Source organism: Cydia strobilella, chromosome 22 (assembly GCF_947568885.1).
Source record: "Cydia strobilella chromosome 22, ilCydStro3.1, whole genome shotgun sequence".
NCBI classification, from domain to species: Eukaryota; Metazoa; Arthropoda; class Insecta; order Lepidoptera; family Tortricidae; genus Cydia; species Cydia strobilella.
Window position 1 is genome coordinate 1,030,297 of NC_086062.1, and position 18,103 is coordinate 1,048,399.

General features: G+C 42.9%; 1 protein-coding gene across 1 annotated transcript in view; it reads left to right on the plus strand.

The window, feature by feature from the left end:
- LOC134751567 (inositol 1,4,5-trisphosphate receptor) overlaps positions 1-18,103 on the plus strand; it is a 143,404-nt gene that overhangs the window by 34,501 nt on the left and 90,800 nt on the right. The window contains exons 4-9 of the mRNA XM_063687027.1: positions 836-951; positions 10,766-10,885; positions 11,615-11,732; positions 13,111-13,223; positions 15,458-15,688; positions 17,476-17,588. Coding sequence (XP_063543097.1) covers positions 836-951; positions 10,766-10,885; positions 11,615-11,732; positions 13,111-13,223; positions 15,458-15,688; positions 17,476-17,588 — 811 coding nt within the window. The remainder of the gene's footprint in view (positions 1-835; positions 952-10,765; positions 10,886-11,614; positions 11,733-13,110; positions 13,224-15,457; positions 15,689-17,475; positions 17,589-18,103) is intronic.

Consider the following 18,103-nt stretch of genomic DNA (forward strand, 5'->3'; position numbering starts at 1 on the left):
AGATCCTCAAAACCACGCAACGGACCTTGATGCGATTTTCCCCAATAGATAGAGCGATTTAAGAGGAAGGCTCATATGTATAACTTGCAAAGATTCTGTTCAAATCAGTTGAACCACCCGTGCGACGACGGGGCGGGACGCTAGTTTTATAAATTAACTAGTTCAGCTAGTGCGTCTAGTTACACCACACTCAAGACTACCAACACTAGTTGCAAGCTTATATGTTTTGCTTATGTGTTAACCTTGGAAATCTTCGAATTAATCAACAAACGAAAAATATTCGAGTATCTTTTGTTTTTTATCATGTTAACTAAAGCAAGCTCGCAAAAGTGTCTCCGTTCGGCTCAGCAAGTCAGCATTGCTCCGAGCAATTATTAGGTTGACACAACTTGACGTCCCTTTGGGTGTACGATCACAGATAAGATAATGACTTGAATTGATAACCCTAAATAGCCAAAAGGGAAGTGCCATACATTAGAAAGAGACTGATTCGTCCCTGAATCGCTGAACTTTGGTTTTGTAGGAAATGTCCTTTCTGTACGGTAGTACTGTGACTAAAGTAAGGACGCTAAGCAGGCATAATTTCGTACATTTACCCGCCAGTTCCTATGTCTATCGCACGCGCATAATTATATCGCTGTCCCGCTCGCACTGTGTCATTGACCGCCGGCATCATGGGCAGGACAGCGATATAATTACGCGAGTGCGATATAGATAGCAAGAGGCGGGTCAATATACGAAAGTCTCCGTGCTTAGTGTCCTTACTTTAGTAGGTATGTCTTCCCGTCTCATGTGCGTTTTAACTCCACCGCTCTAACATTGGCGTCCTTTTCAGATTGTCTGTTTAAAATATGTCCCATGAACCGCTACTCGGCGCAGAAGCAATTCTGGAACACGGCGAAGCAGTCGGCCAACAACAATACTGACACCGGCCTGCTTAAGAGATTACACGTGAGCGATGATAACCTTATTAGTAGATATATAAAGTTCATTCTAGTCGGCTTCACCCAAAGCATCACCTGCTGTAGAGATTTATTGGGAGGCACTTTGGATTTGTACTTTAATTTAATTGTATAGCCGTAGAATTTATTTAAGTCTGTAGGGATGGCGAAGCAGTCCGCCAACAACAACACTGACACGGGCCTGCTCAAGAGATTACACGTAAGCGATATTAAACCTTACTACTATAGCAGTAGAACTCATAAAATATGTCTCATGAACCGCTACTCGGCGCAGAAGCAGTTCTGGAACACGGCGAAGCAGTCTGCCCGCAACAACGCTGACACGGGCCTGCTCAAGAGATTACACGTAAGCGATATTAGACCTTAATACCATAGCAATAGAACTCGTAAAACATGTCCCATTAACCCATACTCGGCGCCGAAGCAATTCTAGAACACGGCGAAGCAGTCGGCCAGCAACAACGCTGACACGGGCCTGCTCAAGAGATTACACGTAAGCGATATTAGACCTTAATACCATAGCAATAGAACTCGTAAAACATGTCCCATTAACCAATACTCGGCGCCGAAGCAATTCTAGAACACGGCGAAGCAGTCGGCCAGCAACAACGCTGACACGGGCCTGCTCAAGAGATTACACGTAAGCGATATTAGACCTTAATACCATAGCAATAGAACTCGTAAAACATGTCCCATTAACCGCTACTCGGCGCAGAAGCAGTTGTGGAACACGGCGAAGCAGTCGGCCAGCAACAACGCTGACACGGGCCTGCTCAAGGGGGAAGGGAGTGGCGTCACAGAATAAGTAATAGTATAATCATACAGAACGGCCACGCACCGCCCCGCCCCGTTTCGAATTACCTCGCCCCGCGACAGCAGATTGACGACCTTTTGCCGACCGCTCAGTACTGTTTTTAAGCAACTTACTCACACAATGACGCATGCGGCGTGTATAGGTACAGACGTGCCGTTCACACATAGAAACGCAAGTGATTTTTGATGTGAGTATAGCGTGTCCGCCCTGTGGTCGCGTCATGAAAAAGGTTTGAAACACACTGTCCTAAACTATTATTTTTCTTAAACTATTAGTTTAGGACAAAACTATTATTTTTCGCTGAACATAAATGTGGACCAAATCGGTCTTCGTTTGATCCGTACCCACTCCGTACCGAACGCGATACAGTATGTCAGGATCTCATAGATAATATTGGCACTACATTTTTATAATGTTTGAGGCTGACCGTTTAAGATCACGATAAGAGGAATGTAGACCTTATTTCTATATCCTGTGAGTTCAAACTCTGATGATATTTTGCTATCGGATAATTCGGTGGGGCTTTTAATGTAATTGGGGTTGGGTTAGGGCAAGTGGTTTTAATTTATATAACGTTAATAATATGACGTGCTCAAGTCGGTTCTATTGATAGCCTGAAATAGATTACCTAATTTCATAGACAAAGTCTCTAACCTACACGAAATATATAAAAAACGTACGTGAAATACATGGCTCGGTAAAACATCGTTTTAGTTTAGACTATACTTGCCGCAAAACTAAGTGGCGAGTCAGGTCATAATGCCATTTGTTTCACTCTTGGCTGGTCTTAACAAGGGTAAAGGAGATAACATTATGATCACAGTCGCCAGTTGGTATTGCGGCAAATATACGGTCTGTATATGGTCAAAGGTCTCCAAGGCCCGCGAGCACTTTTGGCTTGTCAACGTTATAATTATAACAATATCAAGACTGAACAGGAAGGTCGTAAGCAATTGTAACTTTCATTAGGACCAGCAAAGTGACATATTATCCTTTTTCTTCGTCATAATCTCACTTTTCCATCCACAATAAAAACAAACGAATTATGAAACCATAACTTTTTCCACTCTCATCTAAATCACAGAACCAGGCCACCTGAATTGATCTCGGAGACATTATTCACTATTTCCAAACTGCCGTCCGGAATTAAATATATTAACCCAATTCTATCACCTTTTCTTTCATTCAACTCTTTAATATATTTCATATATTTGCGTTTGTTTGTTTTTTTCCTGTTAATTTTAGATCAAAGAGACTTAAGAATGGCTGATGCATTGTTAGTTTAGGAGCTGCATGCCGCTTTAAAAATCTCAGTCTGATTTGCAGTCACTGACAGCGACCCGCTAGGCGGGTTCTCTTTTCGTAGGCGCCTTTCGCTATAAAGCGGAAAAATGCTCGCGCTGGCAGTAAATGCGTTTACCTTTTGACCGCTAAAGACGCCAACTGGCGCGCGTGACTACAGCCACAGGGCATTGTGTGAGTAAGTTGCTTAAAAACAGTACTGAGCGGTCGACAAAAGGTCGTCAATCTGCCCGCGCAGCATGGTTCCCCTATCACTAAGTCCGTCACTTTCGCACTCACATACTTGTTAGAACGTGACAGACATGGTGATAAGCGTACCGTGCTACGACGCCTGGTGTCGCGGGGCGAGGTAATTCGAGTCGGGGCGGGGCGGTGCGTGGCCGTTCTGTATGATAATCCTATTAATTATTCTGTGCTACAGCCCAATGTCAAACGTACATTCTGACAAGTATCACGATGACACACCGCGCACGATAGGCGTAGCGTTTAACGGGTTAACAATGTTTTGACTTTCTTCTTCAGTCGGTCCCTCAATGCCGAGGATCGTGACATCATGTCCTTCTGTTGAAGACCAGGTTCCTCCATAGGCTTCTATTCTTCGCCAAGCGCATTGGCCTCGTGCAATTTTAATAGGGGACATTACTGCAATATTCTGCCACCATAGTGCAGCACTAGCCTTTTTAGTAAACCATAGAGTAACTTATACATACTGTATCTTTAACAGGTTTTTCACAAGTGGAAAGTATTAAGTAAAACGCAAGCTAGACACTAACTGACTTTATTCGAAATCTACCCGACATATTACAATTGTTGGCATACCCTACACATCCCACCACCAAATCAAGACATAGTATTCATAGAATTAATATTGTACTTAACATAATTTCATGCCAATTTGACCTTAAATGATTTCTTCTATATATAACAATATTTACCCTATATATCCCTTCCACCATTGGAAGGCAAATCTCATGAAATTATATAGTACATGACTCATATTACCTTTCTCGTTAGATACTTAGAAAAAAACCTTATTCCGTGGACTCCCGTTAAATGTTGTATGTAATTACCTTAATGTACCTTAATAAAGTATGCGTTTGATACGCCGATTCCATAAAATAAGGCTTGTGCCAAATATGTTGACAAAGAGAAAGAGTATTTCTTTAAAAAAATATAAACTAAATATAAATTTTATGTTGTTATTATTCTTATTTTCTTAATTAAACCTTAAGTTCGATTAGACTTCACTACCGTAGCTTTTTTATTAGCCCTACGTTGGGCCCGAATGCTTCGAGCGGAAGTGGCTGCGGACCCCGCGGGGCGGTCGTGATTGTCTTCACCCGGCAACCTGTCAGTGTCTACCGCGTCCCCGTACTCGTAGTCAAACTCGGTATCCGACTCCTCGGCTGACTTGGTGAAGTCAGCAGCGCTACCCTTATTAGTCTCCTCACTAACCCCTGCGGACTCGCCAGCCACCTCCGTCACCGATCCCCCACCGGCGCCATCTGCCTCGCCCGAGTCGGTGTCCGCCGGTAACCTACTCGCGCGCGACAATGAAAACCTAGAAGAATTATTTTCATCCCTTAACGGAATAATTTGGTCTTGGTGCCGCCGCCAAATCGCACCGTTTCCGACGTCCACTTTGTACGATACTGGACCCGTGGTCGCCGTAATCTGGCCCTCAGACCATTTTTCGCCCTTTTTAGTATAATCACGCGCCAGAACTGGCTGCCCCACGTGAAACCGCCGGTACTGGCCGCCGGCCGCCGCGGCCTGCTTGCTCTGCGCGGCGTGCGCCGCGGCCGCGGGGTCGGGGCGCAGCGCGTCGAGGCGCCCGCGCAGCCGCCGCCCGAGTAGTGCCACGGCCGGTGCCACGCCTGTGGTGGCATGCTCACTGTTCCTATATTGGAACAAAAATCTACTTAATGCCTCTATAATGTCTACCCCCTCGATAACTGCCCGTTTGACTGCTTTCTTTACTGTTTTTACCGCATTTTCGGCTTCCCCATTTCCCTGCGGTCTGTATGGCGCCGATGTGGTGTGTCTTATCGAGTTTCTGTTACAATACGTATTAAATTCCTCCGAAGAAAATGGTGGGCCATTATCCGTGACTAATTGAGAGGGCAAGCCAAATCTCGCAAATACCGAACGAAAAGCTTTTATTGTCGCCCCCGCTGTCGTTCCTGACATAGGCAAAACTTCTACCCATTTGGAATGAGCGTCAATAACAATAAGGAAACGTCTATTCGCACAATCAAAAAAATCGGCATGCAATCGCCTCCACGGGTATAAAGGAAACTCCCACGGGTGGAGCGGCGCGTGCGCGGGCGCGTCCCGCACCGCGCGGCACGCGGTACACGCGCGCGCAGTCGCCTCGATGTCCGCATCCATGTTAGGCCAATAAATGTAATTACGAGCTAAGCTTTTCATTTTGTTAATGCCTAGATGACCCGTGTGGATTTCCTTTAATATGCCACTCTGTAGTTTTGTAGGAATCACGATTCTATATTTAAATAAAATACACCCTAAGTCCGCGTATAATTCGTTCTTACGAATAAAGAACGGTTTTTCTTCCTCTCGATTAGGGGATAATGGCCAACCGAACATTATGTATCCTAAAATCTTACATAACAAGGGATCTTTTTTTGTGTCATTAGCCACATCCTTAAAATTAATTGGCATCGTTTCCAACATATTAAAACACGACGTCTCTGAGGCGGGGCGACGCTCGTGTGACAATGGAAGCCTAGACAGACTGTCCGCCGGGCCGTTGTCCGCGGACCTAACAAATTTAACTTTATAATCATAGCCCGCCAGCCGCGCGGCCCAGCGCTGCAACCGACTGGCAGCCGTCTGTGGAATGCCTTTCTTTTCACCAAAAATATACATAAGCGGTTTGTGATCCGTGCGGAGTAAGAATTGCCTCCCAAACAAATATTGGTGATGCTTAGTCACTCCATAAAATATGGCCAAGGCCTCTTTATCGAGTTGGCTATAGTTCTTCTCCGCGTCGTTGAGCGTGCGCGAGGCGCAGCTGACGGGCCGCTCGCTGCCGTCCGCGTACCGGTGCGCCAAAATCGCGCCGACGCCATACGAACTGCTGTCCACAGATAGCACGAGCTCCCGCCCCTCCTCATAGTGCGCCAAAACGCGATTACTAATCAACATCTTTTTTGCTTTGTTAAAAGCCTGTTCACAATCACCGTTCCATGACCAGTTAACATTTTTTTTTAAAAGTGCATGCAGTGGGTGTAATAAGGTACTAAGATTCGGAATAAATTTCCCGTAATAATTTAAGAGACCTAAAAAACTCTTTAACTGCGTGACGTCAGTAGGCGTCGGTAAACTAGTGATTGCCTCAAGCTTAGTCGGGTCCGGGTGCAAACCGGTTTTATCAATGATAAATCCTAAGTAATGTACTTTTTCTTGAAGAAATTGACATTTTTCCATTTTGACAGTTAACCCCATTTCCTTAAGCCTCTCAAGTACCATCCGGAGGTTGCGGAGGTGTGAATGGCGGTCCGGTCCCGTGACGCAAATATCGTCTAGAAATACAACTGTGCCCGGTACTCCCCGCAAAGTCTCCTCCATTAATTTTTGAAATTTCTCTGGCACACATGAGAGACCATAGGGTGTGCGGCGGTAAGAAAATGTACCTATATGTGTGGTGATTGTAGTGAAACGTTGCGAACTTTCCGTTAAAAGCACTTGCTCGTATGCATGTCTAAGGTCGATTTTTGTGAACTCCTGCCCGTTACTTAAGTTGGCAAATAACTCCTCAATACGCGGTAGAGGGTAATAGTCCCGCTTTAGCTTAGGGTTAATTGTTATTTTATAATCACCGCACAACCTAAGTTCCCCGTTTGTTTTGATGACAGGCACAATGGGAGTTCCAAAATCAGAATGACTCACCCTGTATATGGTACCGTCGCGCTCCAGCCGCGCCAGCTCGCGCTCGACGCCCGCGCGCAGCGCCAGCGGCACCGGCCGCGCCCGCATGTACACACCCTCGCAATCCGTTAGCTCTAACTTGAGAGTTTTTTTACATGTACCTAACTTGTCAGTAAATCCTTCTGGGTAATCTTTGCACAATTGCTTCACGAATTGATCCTCCACTATCTGGTTAATTTTTATCTCTCTAATACCGAACGCTTTAAGCCAGTCTCGACCTAGCAGTGGCCTGCCACCGTTTCTGATAACATATAAAGATTGGTTATACACTCTCGTACCTTCAAAGTACACTTCGACAGAGAGGTATCCAAGAGGTTCAATTCGTGAGCCCTGATAACTACGAAACTTTGAATGATCAGTTAACAATTCCTTATTGTTAAAAAATCGTTTATAAAATTGTTCATTAATTGCTGATATTCTACTGCCGGTATCGATTTCCATTTCTACATTTAACCCATCTACTTCCATGTCAACATAATAAGGGTCGTTACCTCGGGATTGCATTTGAATATGGTAAAACTCGTCCTCGGAATTATCACTTAAGTAATGCTGCCGCTTGTCACTATTACGCCGATCACTTTTTGGACACATCACTTTTAAATGTCCGCGTTGATTACACTGATCGCAATTGTAATTAGCAAAACGACACTTATTCGCGCGATGCCGTTTACCGCATCTCCAGCAAGTCGTATCGTCGCCCGTCGAGCTATATGCGCCGCCGCCGCCGCCGCCGGATGCCCTTGCGCCGACGCCGCCGCCGCGCTCTGCACCCCCGGTCGGCCCTCGCGGCCGGGCTCCGCCATGTCGCGCGCGCAGGGCGTGCAGGCCCTCGCCCGCCACGCCGTCGCCGCCGCCGTTCGCACCCGCCGCCGCCGAGCCCCCGCCGGCCCCGCTTAGGGCCGCATGTTTCTCCGCGGCCTCCAGTGCCAGAGCTAGTTCTACTGCTTTTGCGTACTTAATATTTTTCTCCGCAAAAATCCGTGATCTCATGGCCTCACTTGCCAAACCAGAGACGAACTGATCTCGCAACTCCTCCTCTAACCTTCCCGTAAAATTACAATTGACTGCGAGATGTTTAAGACTTTGTAGAAAATCTGTTAGCGTTTCACCAGGTTGTTGCCTCCGTTGTCGATAAACATGGCGCTCGGCGATTTCTGAGCGCTTAGGCTCGAGGTGATCAGAAACCAACTTGACGAGGTCGTCAAATGTTTTTGTCTCTGGGTGGTCAGGAGCACAAAGGTCGCACATTAATGAGTAAGTCGCGTCACCAACCACGGTAATTAACGTCGGCACTTTTAAAGTTTCTTTAATTTCGTTTAGTAAAATAAACTGTTTGACACGTCGTACGTAAGCCGGCCATTGCTTCGAGCTTAGATCGAACGCTTCGATTTTACCGATTGGCATTTTACGACCCGCAAAAAACTTAATGTGCACGACACACAACACTTAAATACTTAAATAATCACTTATATACTCGAAAACGCGTAAATACTCGGTAATTAATTAGAAATCTCGACTGCGCCAGTGGAAAGTATTAAGTAAAACGCAAGCTAGACACTAACTGACTTTATTCGAAATCTACCCGACATATTACAATTGTTGGCATACCCTACAACAAGTATTCAGAGATAATAAAATATGACAATTGATGCATCAAGGCGGTTTAGTTACAGAGGACCTACCGGGAAACGCGAATCCGAAATTTCGCTATCTGCCTCTTTATCGCTCGAATATACAAGTGACAGAGATGTTAGATAACGAAATTTCGATTTTCTTGTTTCGCGATAAACCCTCAGATTGTGTTAGTGGCGCCCCCTGCGCAGAGTTTCGCGTAATATTCCCTATTCCATGAACATTAGCGAAATGTGTGACGATTCAAATTGAGCAGTTCCATTTCACCAAATAACACTATTTAAATGTAAATGCTTGGTTTTTAGATAAAAACTAAAAAAATGACGCTATGAGAATGCTTATAAGAGTTCAAGGCGTCAATTTCACATAGAATCCATATTCCATCATGAGAACTCGAGCTTGACTAAAACGTGGCTTGAAATCCTAACTGCTTAGCAAATATAACGACGAGAACAAATCGCCAAACGTGAAATATGCGTTGCTGAAGAGTTCCGTTCTGATCGTCATCAGCAGTTCCACCTCTTGTTTGATTTAATCGAATTTAAACTGTTGTGAGACATACTAATATTAAATCATTTTACGGTTTAGACTCACTTGTTTTAGTCACTCGCGTCGCGCGTCATGTTTCGGAGAGCCTAGGTCAACACAACAACAACAAGTGAGTCTAAACCGTAAAATGATTTAATATCTTGTTTGATTTGTGGAAAGTACAAAAATCACTATATATGCATGCCTGCTGTTTTAACACGATGTCGTAATGTTCACACCAACCTACATAATCCCTACTTTAATCCAGCAAAAAAGGGTCCAAAGTACTCAACATTTCACCCAAGTGTATTTCGTTTACACACGAATTATATACCTAATTTCCATTGCGTTACGTTCGAAAATACCGTAAACACTTACAGTTAAATAATTAACTTACCATCTCCTTCAGACATTAGAAAGAAATCTCTTTAATAAATCTCCCGTAACCCGTCAGACCTAAATCAAATCAAACTTTAAATGTCACGCTAAATGGAGCTTTTAACCAACGAGATAAAGCATAACGACTTTATTCGGGATATTAATGATTCCATTCATTCATTTAGACGTTAATGTCCAGGATTAATGTACCATCATCACTGTAAACCATCTGTAAACTAACCAAAAATATACCTTATGGCAATTGCATAAGGTCCACCGATAGTCGATTCAGTGTTGTTGCTATTCGCAAACCAAAATGACTACCGAGATTATATTGCCATCTTTTTCAATCGCGCTGCCACTATGCAAGTGTGAATGAGAAGTTTTACGACCCCGGTCGGCGTCGGCAGTTTGGTTTGTAGATAGTATATTAATTTAAGTGATCATTCGTGAGCTTTATATCAATGGAATAAAAGTTGCCAATGGTTAGTTGTGTTGGTGTTACATATAAGTAACGGTTTTATTTATTAATACGAATGATGCAGTGATGCGTTTCGTGAATTTGGAATCGGCTTTTACACCAGGGTTGTTGCGGATGGCGATTTTTTGACATCCGCGGATGCGGATGCGGTTTTTTAAAGATGTCGATGTCGAAATTAGGCACATAAAAAACGTCAAATATTATACTTTAGTAATTTTTATTTAAAAAAAAACGAAACAGTATTTGAACAAGAATATAGGTGCCCCACAATCGCATTACTATACTAAAGTCCAAATAAATCAAACTTTTCACTCCTTGTCGCTGTCCGTCATAGGCTAAAGTGCTCGATCGACGAATCACAAAAACGAAACGAGATTCCTATTGGCTAACGTCGAAATTACCTAGCACTTGCGTCGCCGCTAAGACGTTCCTGTACCTACCTGTTCCACATCCGCATCCGCATTAAGCTCCGCATCGATTTTATGCGGATGCGGATGTTGAAAATAATGCGGAAGTTCCGCGGTTGCGGATACTGGAGCGAATATTCGCAACATCCCTGTTTTACACATATCGCGAAATGTCGTGGCCGAGCCGTAAGGGCCGGTCGCGTCAACTATACATTAAAGTTTTTATGATGGCAGACGGTTTGGTGCAACTGACCATAAGACACATTCGTATACATCATTCAGGTATTAAACAATGTGTCTCTTGTTGCAGCACGCAGCAGAGATAGAGAAGAAGCAGAATGAGTTGGAGAACAAGAAGTTGCTGGGCACCGTAGTGCAGTACGGCAGCGTGGTGCAGCTGCTGCACGTCAAGTCCAACAAGTACCTCACCGTACGTTTGTACACACTTATCCCTTCATAGGTCCTCCTTGTCTTTGCTTCCGATGAAAAAACACGACTGCCGTGTTCATAAACGCACTACAAGCCTAAATTAATTAATTAATTTATGTTTTATCCTTTACAAATACATTAAACGATTATGAGCTGATTGAGGTTTGTACGGCGTTTATGAATAAGGCCTACTGTCCACGACGCGTAGCTGCATAGACGCTGCATGAATACGCAGTGCAGCTGCCATGTAGCTCGGCGTACAGACGTTGTCCACGAAGCGTAGCGTAAGCGTATCGTAGCCTACATTTCCTTTCATTCGTGAGAATGTCGTCCAACGATGAAGACGTTATTTACAAAAACTCAACGTGATATTCCTTGCGATGTAGCCCGGCGTATGACATGCAGTACGCCCAGCGGCGTTAAGCTTGCATGCAGCGTCGCTGACGCGACGTTGCCGCTCCGTCGACAGAGTTGTGCGGTTTTGTATGTAGGCTGCAAGCAAGCGTACAATGACGAGTACGCGTCTATGCAGCTACGCTTCCGTGGGCAGTAGGCCTAAGACGGTAAGAAAAGCATACCTAACACTCCGGAATACGAGTATTCAGAAAAAAACATAGATGTCTGTCTAATCTTTAGAGAAGGTAAAACTTATTATTATTGCGTGCATTATTTTACTAGATAATTCATTTTGCTGACAATCCCTTCTCATGTTTATACGTTTGTTATTCAGGTAAACAAGAGACTGCCCGCGCTGCTCGAGAAAAACGCGATGCGTGTCCATCTAGACGCGAACGGAAACGAAGGCTCATGGTTCTACGTGATGCCTTTCTACAAGTTAAGATCAACTGGTAAGTCTACTTCATGGATGTAGTAGTAGTAAACACTTTATTGCACAAAACAAGTACATAACACAGAGAAAATACAGTAAATGTGTACAAAGGCGAACTTATCCCCTTAAGGGATCTCTTCCAGATAACCTTTAAGTAACTGAGAGAGATACATACGAAATGGTAGTCAAACTAAGATAATATGTACATGAAGGCAAAACTATAAAGAAATAGCTAACCCTAGAAACATAACTAAATACAATACGATGTTACGGAGCTCCGGTTCCGTTTCCGTTAAGTCGTAAATTCCGATTGGTATTACACATGCGTTTCTGTTCCGGTTCCGTTTCTTTTGAAACGGAAGTTATATCGGATGTTAATTCTTAGAGTGGCGGCGGGACATGAGTGGCATAGGTACACCAAAATCAAACAGGTTTCTAAGTACCAGGCATTCGCTCATCGCCCCACTTGCCACGTGCTGCACTAATTTGTTGTTTGTATTCGTATGTGTTGTGTAATGTGTACCTATGACAGCACTTACTAACTGTGTGTGGTAAATGTTAGTGAGTAAAAAAAGAACAATTCCGGTTCCGTTTTCGGTTCCGATTCCGTTTTTGGTTCCGGTAAACTAAATTGAAAACATCTGGTTCCGCTTATCGGAACACATCCGTTACATCCCTGGTCTACTTAGGGTTCCACTAGGGTTCCCCTTCACTTATCGACGCAGAATTGGCCTAAGCCGATAGAAAAAAGCTTTATGTCCACGCAATACGGCTCGGCCGACGCGTCGACGTCTTTTTCGCGTAGTCATAAAGCTTTTTTCTATCGGCTATAGCCGATTCCAAGTCGATAAGTGTGGCGAGACCTTAAGCTATGATGACCATTCAGGTGAGACTGAGACCTTAAGCTATGATGACCATATTGCCCTAGATAAGCCCACTCCACACTATCATGAAACTCGCAACTGGACGCGAACCAGGTCGTAGTCGATGGTAGTTCAGTCGAGGTAAAAGATATGTTTACATTTTTCGCCTTATTACAAAGGAATAAGGTGCAAAAGTGTAAACATATTTTTGACTTCGACTGTTCAATCTTCTCGTCGCTACACGAAAAATCTGCGAATAAGGCTGGGTGCAAACAAGTAGCGGATCGGCTCTATATTCTGTGCAATTCGTGCACGGGCTATTAGCCTCTGGAATACCTCTGTACCTCGCTATCAAAGCTGCATGAATTGCAAACACACTATTTATATACAACAATCACTGAAGCGCCAGATTACCTACTTACCACATAAAATGATCATCTTAAAACTCCGGTATTGCGTAACCTGCATAATCAATGCGCTTGTGTTGTCTGGATATGAGCACTACATAATTTGACCATGTTATTCCGTTTTCAGGTGACAACGTGGTAGTAGGCGACAAAGTTATAATGAACCCCGTGAGCGCGGGGCAGCAAGTCCTACACGTGTCTTCCAACCACGAACTACCTGACAACGCGGGCTCTATGGAGGTTAGACCTTAACCAGTCTTTGCGAATCATAGCACAGAATAAGTAATAGTATTATCATTCAGAACGGCCACGCACCGCCCCGCCCCGACTCGAATTACCTCGCCCCGCGACAGAAATCTGGCGGACTTCTGGCGTGCTCTCTGTAATATTATTAAGCAACTTACTCACACTGACGCATGACGCGTGTACGGTCGTGCCGTTCACACATAGAAACGCGAGTGATTTTTGATGTATTGCGTGTCCGCCCTGTGACCATAGTTGCTCTGCGTATACTGACGCACTCATAAGAGTGCTATGTCACTATACAAAAAGCTGAAGTAGTTGCTCAGCGGCCGAGGTGTACAAACTGAACTGACGAAGCTTTGTTAGGTAATCCCTCACTTTCAATCCACTTGATTTCGGATCAGCAAAGCAAATTAAAATTCGTTTAATTTAAAAAATCGCTCGTAATCTAAATTTTAAAAGGCATGGTCGTTTTTTGGGTAGCAAATTTAGATGGAGGGAGTTGAAGGGTGGAATAAGAGCCTCGTTAGGTCGGTTTTAGCACCTCACCTGCTTATCGTCTTCTAACAATCTGAACATGCGCTTTCTTACCGTGCTGTTAGTGTCAGTACCTACTACATGTGATAAGAAACTCGTGCGAGATACGATGTGTGAGTTGGCAGAACTGGACTGTCACAAGGCCCCTGTTCACCTCCAATATTTTTTGGTTTGTTACTCACAATCAGTGGCAATAGAAATATTTAACACGTTCCCTGTGTAACTGGGAACAAGAAATCGACTCCTCGCGTGCATTTTTCTTTTTTTGTAAATACCTTTTATACAGTATATATTAATATATTTATGTATAAAAACACCATTAATGAGGACCGATTTTCCTATTTTCCCATTTTCCCGAGTGCCTCACATGTGATGCATACACGTATGAGCTTTCAAACTGGTGCCCACATGTGATGCATACACGTATGAGCTTTTAAACTGGTGCCCACAATGTAACGCATGCACGTACTAGCTCATTGCTCAGTGCATCACACATATCATTCATACACGTTTTAAGGCAATTTGTAATTTTTCTTGGATTTATATCTGTAGTCTACATTAGTCTATGCCATAAAAAGGAAAACTATGACAACAAAAATTGTATTAGGTTATAATCGCGCCAAGAAAGGCATGATATAGCTAGCTGATCAGCTGACAAGTCATCACCTCATCACCTGTTCGCAAGACTTGTTTTTGGTATAAAAAATTGCGGCTGATTTGATGTCTGTTGCGATTTGTAATGCAGTCTCTTTTGACAGGCCACGAAATAGTCATCAGCTATCTTCTTGGCATTAAAGATAGGTACCGAACCTTCGGCTGGACCACCACCCCGAACCCGTGGATCCCGCCACCATGAACTGACCAAAATTCCACGCCGTAACAATACAATTTTTAGAAAACGCGTTGAGTATAAATTGATGCTGAACACTCAGTGAACAGGGAGGACACCTACAGAAGCTAGCAAAAAGGCGAAGCAAACAGACAGTATTTGATGAGTAAAAAGCAGTGTCTCTTCGATGCTACAATGTTTGCCATTAAAGAAAAATTCCAGGAATTTCTGATTAGGTTTTTACAAATTTATTTGATTATTATTTTATTTAAATTATCATGTGCTTTAAATGCAATTAATTCATTGTGTTTTGTTATTTAAAATAAAAATGTATATTTTTTGTGTTAATATTTGTAACAGCCATAACCAGGAAATATTATAGAAAATGTCATCCGGACACACGTGTTTTCTGTCAAAGTTTTCGTGGCCAGTATGTGCACGCAAATAAAAAACATCTAGCTCACACGTGTAAATTTTGGCAATGCTTTAAGTTTACAAGGGGTCGTGCATCATCCGTGATGCATGCACGTATCATATATACCCTAAAATGCTACACATATGATGCATACACAGGGAACGTGTTAAAAAATGTCTCCACAGACTAGGCTAATTCGTATGTGGATATCATCGAGGCAGATTGTTCTTATTAGGCGGGTCCACACGGAACCAGCCGCCTCGCGAAGATATTGCCGCGCGGAGCAGCTCGGTCGGTGGAGACGTGCCTCGCCCAAGGCAATGCGGCCGAGGCACGTCTATACATATCGACTTGAACTACACGCGCCCCAAGACGGTAGTACTGAGACATCATCCATTGAACACTATCAATAAACTCCAGAATAATCTCAAGCAAATATTTATATTCCAGGTCAACGTGGTAAACTCCTCAACCTCCTGGAAAGTGACCCTCTTCCTCGAACACAAAGAGAACCTAGAGGAGATCCTCAAAGGCGGCGACGTCGTCCGCCTTTTCCACGCGGAACAGGAGAAGTTTCTCACCATGGACGAGTACCAGAAGAGGCAGCATGTGTTCCTGAGGACCACGGGGAGGTCTAGCGCCACAGCGGCCACTAGCAGCAAGGCATTGTGGGAGATAGAGGTAAATATATGACTGTCTCTTAGCATAGGCTTATGCTAAGAGCAACCAGACAAGACGTCTGCGGAGAAAGGCTAGCAGTAAGCAGTAAGTAAGTATATGACTGTCTCTCTACCACGTTGAACAAGAAGAGTTTTCACCATGGACGAGTACCAGAAGAGGCAGCACGTGTTCCTGAGGACCACGGGGAGGTCTAGCGCCACAGCGGCCACTAGCAGCAAGGCATTGTGGGAGATAGAGGTAAATATATGACTGTCTCTCTTCCACGCAGAACAGGAGGAGTTTTCACCATGGACGAGTACCAGAAGAGGCAGCATGTGTTCCTGAGGACCACGGGGAGGTCTAGCGCCACAGCGGCCACTAGCAGAAAGGCATTGTGGGAGATAGAGGTAAATATGTGACTGTCTCTCTTCCACGCAGAACAAGAAGAATTTGAAGAGTATCAGCTCTTTTCCAAAATGATGTAAGACATCTTTTGGCATAATTGCGTTGGGTTTTTTTAAGTTTTTTATTTTAATAGTTATTTGGCTGGCAATTTAGACCCCAGACTCCAGGGGTTAATGGCTAATACGGTGTAAGGTGACGAAAATGAAGTAAAATGTGAATATCATTATCTTCCATTTCTCATGCTCTGAAAGAGGGTCATTGTTGTTCTAAAAGAAGTGCAGAAAATGATACGTGTCTGCACTAGAGCATTTTACGTTCGAAGTACGATTTTTTAAAAAAAATTTTACGATAAGCAATTGAAATTTCAGTTTAAATGGATTTGTTATACAATTTCCATTCTGATATTTGACTCTCCATTCCATAAATAACGATACTTTTGTCTGAATTGTTAATTGAAAGTACCCTCAAGAAATACTACAAAAGTCGTGTTTTTTAAAATAAATGCATTTTACTTTCTACGTATTCGAAATGAAACGTAAACGTAGAGTGTTTAACTCGGTTGAAAGGCATCATTTCAGCCTTGAACTATTGGCGCTCTCACTGCGTTCGAGCGCCAAAATACCTCGGCAGAGGTAAGTGCCTTTCATCCCTTGGTTAAGAGGCCGGTGTCGATTTTAGTCGCAAAAATGTAAAATTGATAGATTTAGTCCGTGAAATTTTACATCTTTTGTTACCTAATTGAAATAACAAGTACTGGTTTATATTAGCACGTCTTCTTATCTTACCTTTTATCAGATCAATTTTTTGAAAACAGACTCACAAAATTAGTAATGTTTGCTTTTCTGATGGACGTTTAGGTAAACGCGCGTAAAGCACTGGATTTGTCGCTCTTATTTGTAAATTACGTAAAGTTTGGACTGCTAAACATGGTAATTTTGTATTACACATATCCTGTACTTGACGTTTATCAGACTACATTTTTATTATTATGACTTTGAATTAGTGTAAATGAAAGTTAGACGAAATCAATTTTCTCCAGTAATTACTTCAAAACAAGTGACAATTTCTCTGAAAATCGACTTATTTTCAACGTAATTTTGATACTTAAACAAACTACAACATTTGCTGAACCTATTCTTATATATCAATTTGTATAATTTACCACCATGATTTTTTTATGAATTTTTAAAAACTGCCCCTTCTCTTCATGCATTACCGGTGACGCACGCTCGCGACCTCATTATTAAAAGGCAAGATGAGAAGACGTGCTAATAGAAATCAATACTTGTTATTTAGATTTTACGTAACATAACGTGTATAATTTCAACGACTAAATCTATCAATTTTACATTTTTGCTCCAAAATCGACTACGGCCTCTTAACAATCTACTAATCATTTGCAGGTGGTGCAACACGACCCGTGCCGCGGCGGCGCCGGCCACTGGAACTCCATCTTCCGATTCAAACATTTGGCCACTGGACACTATTTAGCCGCCGAAGCGTGCGTCAGGCCACCGTGAGTACACTAACAATCCATTGATAAAATATAATCTTTTTACTATTTATCTAGTTTCAGAGACGAACATCATTACCTCTTTGTACCGTCGGCCGTAAAAGTGCATGGCGAATTTATCAATGAATTCATTCATAATTTCTCCATGCAATAATAAATAAAATAAATAAATCATTTTTATTTCGAGTAACTTTACAGACTCATATAGCTTGTGTTAGTAAGTACTTATAGATATGTTAGTGCTTACATCTATCACTATATATACAGAATAATTATTAACACAAAATTAACATTACAATAAATAATAAAAAAAATAAAAAATAAACAATAGTGAAATGAACTGAGTTATGTTTCTAGAAGTACATACCCAAGTAGCTTATACATAATAAGTACTTCTAGAAACATGCATGTCCTCACAGTGCCTCATATATGGGCAGTCAAACCTCTCGGCTATCAATAGCAAATAATGGCTACCGCGTTTAATTTCGCCGCTAGGGGCGCTAGTGTAGATGGAGGTC